Genomic DNA, 8744 nt, shown 5'->3' with positions numbered 1-8744 from the left:
TTTGACTCTAATATGTAAAACAAAATAAATAAACAAGAATTTTGAAAGTGACATCATCCATGTTTAGATTTTTGTACAAGAAATGCATGCAAATTAAAGCACATTTAATTAAAGAATGACTCATTGGCATATCTAAACCTAACATTTCAGATTTCAGAACATTACATCAGTGTAATCAATCAGCTGGGTAAGGCAATAACTAATATTTTTGTTTTTTGTTTAGTTTTTTTAGTTTTTTAGACCCTATTCACCTGCAGTGTGTCGCCTTAATTAACAAGAAAATTTTTAATGTTGCAATTTTTACAACAAATCTTGCAGACATTGTAGTACTATTAAAAAGACATTTCCAGAAGATTATTTTATCCAACAAATTTATTTACTGGTAGAAGCTCGTCACAGCGTCGCAGTGCCCCCTAGCGGACATGCGCGCAACCGCGCGCACAACCGCTGTCACGTTCATCCGCATCATGTGACAAAAACCCGGAAGCGCAAATCACTCAAGATGTCGCAGAACGGAATTATGAGCTATTGAGGTCCCGTGTCTTTCTTCTTTTTTGTCCATAATTACAAATACAGAATGCATAATTACGATAAGACTGCTGTGGACCCCATGCCTGCAACCGCGCCTGATTTCAGAGGGTAAGATATTTTATATGATGCGCCTTTTATGCTCAGACTGCACGTGACCTTACAGTAAAATTACAATGACTTAGAGCAATTTTAAATTGAAATAGTCCATTAATGAATATCATTGTTGAATTTCAAATGATTTTAAAGCTCATATTTCGAGTAGTTTCATTTGTCTAATCTCTTTTCTTTGCTTTCATTCAGGAATGACGGTTCACTTGTCTCTGTGCTCAAGACGCTGTTGTTCTTCACTCTTCTGATGATAACTTTACCAATCGGACTGTATTTTGCATCAAAGTCTTTTCTCTTTGAAGGTATTTGCTTCCTTCGGCTGATAAACCAGTCTTTTAATCATGCTTTAAAATAATGATAACAGTAATATTATTTAATATCCATGTGTAACACTACATGTCAGTGTATATTAAATACTTAGGAGCTGATTTGCTTCGGTAATTCATGGATTCTGCTTAACTCTAACGTTTTCTTCACAGCCTTTTTGGGATACTCTAGCAATGACAGCTACTTCTATGCAGCCATCGTTGCTGTGCTTGCCGTCCATGTGGTTCTGGCTCTCTTCGTTTACGTTGCATGGAATGAAGGATCACGCCAATGCAGAGAGGGAAAACAGGATTAAGCAAGATGATTAAAACTAAAGGGAGAGATGGAAACACACAACACACTCTGTCTGATTCATTCCTGAACTAGAGAATCATAATGGAGTGACTCCATCTCTCTCTCTCTCTCTCTCTCTGTGTGTGTGTTTAATTTTCTCTGAATGTCTCAGCCTATCAGAGAGAAGATGCCTGAGTTCTCACAGAATGGAGGAGGTCATCTTTGGTCTTGCTATAGAGGTTGTGTCAGAAGGTGTTAGATGTTAATCTGTGTTTTTGTGCAAGGTTAATTCAGGATGGCAGAGAAGACACACTGTTCCCATGAAAGTTCATTGTTCTTGCAGTGTCATATTTGGACCCTTTTCAGTAGGGTCAGAGTTTTATGTTGACATTATGTGTTTTAGATCAATGTAGCAAATAAATCAACACTCCATCTCCCCATTGTTTGTGCCCCTTTTTAGGACCATATAAATAAAATGACTTAATCATCAGAATATTGATTTAGATTGATCTATGCCTATAATATATCTTTATGATTCACAGAAATTTTTGATCACGTGACATTTATTGAACTATTTTAACACGGTCTCTTTGAATCAAAAGCTCTCACACTTAACCTCAATATATTAATTTAGCATGACTGAATAGATGTTCTGGCTTGAAAATCAGAAGTGGTTGCTACAGCTTTCAAGCTCTGCACTTTTTTTAACAAGTGGAAACTCAATGTAATTAGGTTTGACAAGTGAATCAGCCTGAGACTAAGCTAGGGACAGTGACGGAGGGCGGTGAAATCATGATTATTGAGAGGTTTCTGCATTTCTAAGCCTAGTTTAGACTAGAGAACATGACCCCAAGGCGACACAAGAAGATGATTGCATGCAGAGTTTGCCAAAGAAGGGATGTGTATATGTAGCTTTAAATTAAAATTGTAAATCAGAAATAACCTCCTGCATAAACCCATGGTTAAGATTATGACAAGAACAAGTCTAGAATACTGTTTGAGATTAGCCTTGAGCTCAACCACATGAATAGGCATTTTAAACTCATTCCTTCTAGCATTCTGTACCTGAAGCAATGCACAGTTAAGAAAAATAAGCTCACATCAGTAAATTTTCTGAATAAATCAGACTATATATTTTTAGATTATATAATATAAAGAAAAAGTGTCTTTGAACCCCTAAGACAGTCTGTATCAAGTTGCATCAAAACACCCCGAAAAATGCATTTGGGTTTTGATGAGTTCATGAATAGGTTCTGGTCTGGACAGATTCTTACTGTGCTGTTCTTCATCTGGTAATGGAAGGAATGAGGGCTTTTACATACCGACTGCTAAATAAGACTGAGCCAAAATCATGATGAGTGAGAAACAGACGAAAGGGAAAAGTGAGTCAAATGGCTTGAGGTATGAAGCTGGGCAGGGAAACATCCCTGCGGAAATATTGAGAGCATGTCTGGATGGAAGAGGAAGAGTGAAAAGGAGCATTAGAATTTCCAGGTTTCCATCCAGCTCTGTCCTTTTCTCTGTCCACTGTTTACTACTATATCTGAGCTGTGCTCTGTGCAGCGCAGTCGAGTAACTCCACACTACAGGACTCTACATTGCTGTCAGCAGAACTATCATACTGAACTTTAGATAATACAACAATAGGAATTCATGTTTAAGCAATAAAATATGAGACGCCATGCTATAGTCAAGGTTAAATTAACACATAACCTGAAACCAATTTAACTGTGACTATTATAATAAATAACTGATTGCTTTTCTAAAACATTAGGCCTGTCACATAATAAAATATAAAGGACTCATATTTAATAGATGTTATTTTATTAAGTAATAGTTCACTAGAAAATGAAAATCTGCTGAAAATGTTCTCGCCTTCAGGCTATCGGAATAGATTTGGAGTAATTTAGTATTATATCACTTAAATTGAATGCTCTGCAGCAAATGGGTGCCATCAGAATGAGTAATATTATGAAGAGAGGACTTGGATTTTAGCCAGAAACAATGGTTTGAAGTCAAAAAAATGTCTAAATGATGGATTTGTTTACAAATATGCAACTTTTCACTTCGCAAGATGCTAATCGATGGACTGGATTGTTGTGCATTACTTGTGGATTATTGTGATGTTTTTATCAGCTGTTTGAGCTCTCAGTTTGACGGCACCCATTCACTGCAGAGGATGCTTTGGCGAGCAAGTGGTTAAATGCTGAATTTCACATCTGTTCTGATGAAGATGAAAACTAATCTTGGATGAACTATGGGTGAGTAATTTTCATATTATTATGAACTGTTCTTTCAAATCATTCTGATAATATATTTCCTAACAAACAAAACCTCGCTTTGCAACAAAGATAACAATCCACTAGTGTTGATACTGTACATTAAAGCATTATTATAAAATAAATATATATTTAGAATATTTAATGTTTGAAAATAACTTTTTAAAAAGTGAACGTTAGTATTTTTTGTTCATGGCCATCTGTGTGTAATATTTGACCATGATGTTTGATTTACCTGAATGTACTCAGATCAGAAGAGGGATGTTTCAGCAAATGTATTTCATTTGATCAGTTGAATTCTCACAATTGAATGAAAACATTTACTAATTAACTTTATGAATTAACACTTTTTTTGAGTTTGGTGAAAGTAGGGTGGTTTAGTTATAGCTCATCAAAGGTAATTGAATGGCTGCCAGTTCAGTTCCTACTGATATCACCACTGTGTTGTAAGTCTGGATGAAAGTGTGTGAATAAGCTTCTGATATCTAAGAGCTGATAAACTGCCACTGGCCCCATCTTCAGGATCAGTTTTCAGACAGGTGGCCTAATGGAACCTACATGTTCTAATCATGTCTTGATAACAGAGATAGGAGATGGAGAGGTCACAGGTTAATGTTAGTGTTGCAATACTTTGGCATATACAGAAGAGAAAAGAACTGAGGGGAAGTTGGAATGAAAGAGGGATGACTGAAAAATACAGGTCTTATTAGAAGTAACTGCAGCTCCATAGTGACGGTGGGAGGGTATTACAGATAAATAGGGCAAGGATAGCTGTTATCCAACTGTTCCTCAGACAGCAGTCCTGACCTGGAATCTACACAGTACATGATAAAACCACTAGCAGTCTGTCTATTTCTGTTCCACTCATTGTGTCTCCTCACTCCTGCTTCCCCAGACACAGAGATGACGGAGATATTCCAGCCATTTTTGCGTCATCATATCATTCTTAATCCAGGTCTTTGTGTACGTATCTGTGAGGGTGCATACGTGCTTGAGTTTATGGGTGGGTATGTGTTTGTGTGTGTGCGTACGAATCTTCCCCTATTACTCCCTATGACTCACTCCCGTCGTGTAAACACACATGCAGAGAGGTGAGAGGATGTTGTATAATCCTCCCCATTTCCTGTGTGCATGTGAATGTGGCTTTCTACAGTTAGACAATACATGACCTAACTGAGGTCAAAAAAAAGTCTTGACCATGCAGTTCAGACTTACAACTAATACTCTGACACACTGCAAACTGAACATAAATATCTCATCTAAAATTAATAATTTATATAAATTAAAATTTTAAATGTATTAAATAATAATAGTTATTCATTCAATAGTTATTCATTCAAGTATGAGACATACTTGTAGCTGTAGTCGGCTAAGTGTCTCCTGGAACAAATCTACTGTAGTGCTGTAATGGGATCTGAAGCAAAACCAATGGCCAGAAACTGGGTCAGACATCGACGAATATTTTTGTCTAGGTATGGGTCCCGTCTCAACCTGCAGAACCAGAATCCTATTGCCCAAGTGGAACACATCCGCTAAGTCTCTATGGACACAATTTGGGCTCTCATCCTGTATTTTGATTGTGCAAAAGTAACTAAGGGTGATTCACCGACTAGCGACCATTGCCATGGAGACTGGGTTCTCTCTCATATTGTCTTGGAATTGTTTAGATAAGTTCAGTCTAAAAGAGAGAGAAAAAAGAGAAACGGAAACAAAGAATAATTCTAAATTCTCGCAGAGTAATCCACAGAAGCTAATTTGAGGCTTGTAAACATTTATCCAAACTGCCTGCACGAGAGAAATGTGTATGTGCTCAGCATTCAGAGGTAAATCTATGAGTAATTTCTGATCAGTAATGATTTTGCTAATGATTTAGACTACTGGTCTAGAACTAGCCATCTTGAGTTGCCGGGTACAGACTTGAATTTGTCATGCTGATCTTGGACCAGTTATTCATTGAGCTCAGGCTGGTACATTTGAGTGAGCCAGCACACTGACTCATTGGGAATTCTGCCAGGGCACTGGGACAGCAATGTGTGCTCTGATCTGTACTTAAACACCAAACACCTGCTCTTTTCTTCACTCTCTTTCACGTCCCAAATGTCTCAGTTTCCTTGATGTTACAGATAAAGTTATGCTATTCTATGCATACTGTATGTATGTTATATATACCATGTACATGGGGAGGTCTTGGCCTAGTGGTTAGAGAGTTTGACTCCTAACCCTACATTTGTGGGTTTGTGTCTTGCGCCGGCAATACCACGACTTAGGTGCCCTTGAGCAAGGCACCGAACCCCCAACTGCTCCCCAGGCACCACAGCATAAATGGCTGTCCCCAGGTGTGTGATCATGGTGTGTGTGTGCCCTTTGATGGGTTAAATTCAGAGCATGAGTTTTGAGTAGTCATGTTCACTTTCATTTTTTTTTTTTATACTTATACAGCATTCTGCATGATGACATAATAAGCACTATTTATATACATGTGTATATACTATGTGTAATATTCTGTAATGCATCTAAAATTAATATAAATAGCTGAAAATGTTTTATCTTAAACAATATGAATTACCTTATAATTTACAGAGAAACAATCATATATTGAATGAACAGTTCATCCAAAAACGATTGAAAAAAAAAAAGATTAATTGGGAGCTAAAACTATATCTTGAAATATCTACATTTATTTTTGCACAGAAATGAAAAAAAGAAACAGGTTTAAAAAAACCTGAGGATGATGAGTTTTCATTTTGGGGTGAATTATCCTTAAATGAGACAATCCATGTGAGATTATTGATTTATTTACAAACCATCACATGTATTTGGATTATATTTAATTGTTTTGAACACTGATGTATTGTTTTATTTTGTTCTGTTAATGTTTACTGCATTCTTTCAGTGTCTTGTGTGTTACCCTGTTGGTTCTTTTGATGTAAATTAACACTCTGCTGTCTTAAGTTGATAAAGAGGTCAAGGATGAGGTTAATGAAAAGTCATTGTGTGTTATTTATCCACCATTTTTTTTACTGTCTATACATTTTACATTAGTGGTTTACTGTAAATGAACTTTAAACGAGGGCTTTAATGATACAAAAAAGGGCTTTAATTACATATTATTAGCAAGTTCTGGCAACCACATCTGCAAGTTACTATATAATTGTATTCTACACCTCTGGTCCTATTTGACTGCTTGTGTATGTCCAACCGATAAGTATTAGCTTACGTTTACAGGTCACACAACAACAGTGACTCAGTATGGATCAGCTGTGTGATTTCTGCCTCTGGACTACAGCTGGCTGTCCTCGACTGTTTCATTGACCAAGCACCGCTGAGCGAACCGTCGGCAGATGGCAATCACTGTCTGACATGACCTAGTTACAGTCCACAGCAGCACGATCCAATTAAACCCCCTCCCGCCCGCTGATCTGTGTAGTTTGAAAGAAAATATTTCCGCTTCTTAGAATTACATTTCTTCGTCTTTACGCGCGCAAAGAATTTTAACGGTTATTTTTTTTCTTAGGGTAAAATTAATGGGGGTCAGAGTACGAATTATGCAGTGATTTTCTGCCTGTCAGGTTTTTCAAAGTAAGTTCTACGAGGGGATGCATATTTTGTGATAGGCGAATGAAATGCTGAATGATGAGTTTTTAAAATTTGTTGACGTATTTGGAAAGGGCGTTAGTGGCGTACTGTTTCCATGGTTACCACCTCAGACAAACTCACCTCACGTTAGTGTTCGTCGGAATCTATTTGGAGACCGTTGTAAACAATCGCTCGGACCAACGTGTATTTTAACTAACTTTTATGGTTGCAGAAACGTTTGAAAACAACTTTGACGCATATATTGGTAAGTTATAGCCTACAAAAATATGCAACCCCATCGCTGGCACTCGTGCTCACTTAAACTTGTTGGTCCAGATGGAGGTTAGTGATGACGCAATATTTCAAGGCATCGTTTACAGCCCCAAACTAATAAGCTGCGAAATACACCTTAATGAAACAATAGTCCTTTCATAACATAACTGCCTGTCGGACTCCCACGTCATTTGGGCAAACTCGAGCATAACTATGACATTTTTTTTTAAAACATCGTTGACTGGTATTTGTAACAACCTACTAAATCTGTAACCCAGGCTCCCCCTTTTATTTCCACACGAAGAGCTTGCCTCACTGAGACACGGCCTCCTTAATTCTCCGCCGATGACATTCTCTGGCCGGAGTTCAAATGGGTTGAGAATGAAAACGGAGAGGGAGAGAGAGAGAGCGAGCGCACACCCGCAGCGTTCCCCACCGTCGACTCTGGCGAATCCGGTCCGGCCACGCCCCTTCGCTCCTTTTAAGGTGTGACGACGGCTGCTGACGTAAAGCGTGAGGTGTGTGCGTTGGAAAATGAACATCAGTGAATGAAAAAAGCGCTCTGGAAGTCACTCATTGCCCACAGAAACGGTGCCGGTTATGTAACCCTATTGCATGTGTAAGGCAAGGAAGGCAAAAAACGATCTCGGTGTGTCTCGTTGCTTGAGATTCCTAGCAACTTTTCTGTTGAGGTCGGGTTCTCATTGCTGCCTCTGATTAGGTGAGTACGTTACTGCCGGTTGTTGCTTGGTTTAGTTTGTGAAATTAGAGCACACAAGAAGTGTGTCATTGTGTTAAAGGCGCCCATAACGGGGTTACATGGTGCTGTAGACGTTATGTTCGTGCAGTTAAAGTTGCAACAGATAGAACGAGTAGTGTTTGTCTTGTTTTTATTAGTAGCGAGAAGTAAATTTGTTTTTCTTGAAATACATTTATGGGGTTCTCTCTGTGATTAAGTAATTTGTTTCTTAATTGTTAAGTACAGTCTGTGTACTTTGTTCGTGTACTACTTGTTAAGTGACATATTCCAGGAATGTGATATCTATGGAATGTGATATATGTCAGATGGTTGTACGGATTGTGTGAGTCTGCATATACATATTCATTCATTGGCCGAGCTGACGTCTCTGTATGTTTTAAATAGAGGTCAATAGGTAAAGTAGAGTAAAATCTAACCCTACTCTGTTTTCTTTAACATGGACTGAAGTCATAGATAATGCTTTAAACGATGCCGATATGCCTTTTGAAAGTTTGGACGTAATAACCCTCAGAATAAAAGCACATATGAAAAGATTGCAAGTTATGTAACACATGACTTGAGAATCATGAGCCGGTGGCAGTGACGTCATGCCCTGGATTTCGTTCAGGGGAATAAAA

At 38.0% G+C, this 8744-nt stretch overlaps 2 protein-coding genes across 2 annotated transcripts in view; both read left to right on the top strand.

Moving 5' to 3' along the window:
• The first annotated feature begins 453 nt into the window (after nucleotides 1-453).
• Nucleotides 454-1732, top strand: LOC113048835 (vacuolar ATPase assembly integral membrane protein vma21-like). Its single transcript, XM_026210731.1, has 3 exons — nucleotides 454-639; nucleotides 832-941; nucleotides 1119-1732. The coding sequence occupies exons 1-3, from the start codon at nucleotides 578-580 to the stop codon at nucleotides 1259-1261; spliced, it is 315 nt and encodes a 104-aa protein (XP_026066516.1). The 5' UTR covers nucleotides 454-577; the 3' UTR covers nucleotides 1262-1732.
• Nucleotides 1733-7900: 6168 nt separating this feature from the next.
• npas2 (neuronal PAS domain protein 2) overlaps nucleotides 7901-8744 on the top strand; it is a 47680-nt gene continuing 46836 nt past the window's right edge. Inside the window, exon 1 of the mRNA XM_026210727.1 lies at nucleotides 7901-8088. The gene's annotated coding sequence lies outside the window, so the exon portion shown is untranslated. The remainder of the gene's footprint in view (nucleotides 8089-8744) is intronic.

Source organism: Carassius auratus, chromosome 30 (assembly GCF_003368295.1).
Source record: "Carassius auratus strain Wakin chromosome 30, ASM336829v1, whole genome shotgun sequence".
Taxonomy (NCBI): Eukaryota; Metazoa; Chordata; class Actinopteri; order Cypriniformes; family Cyprinidae; genus Carassius; species Carassius auratus.
This window is presented reverse-complemented; position numbering and strand designations above follow the sequence as displayed.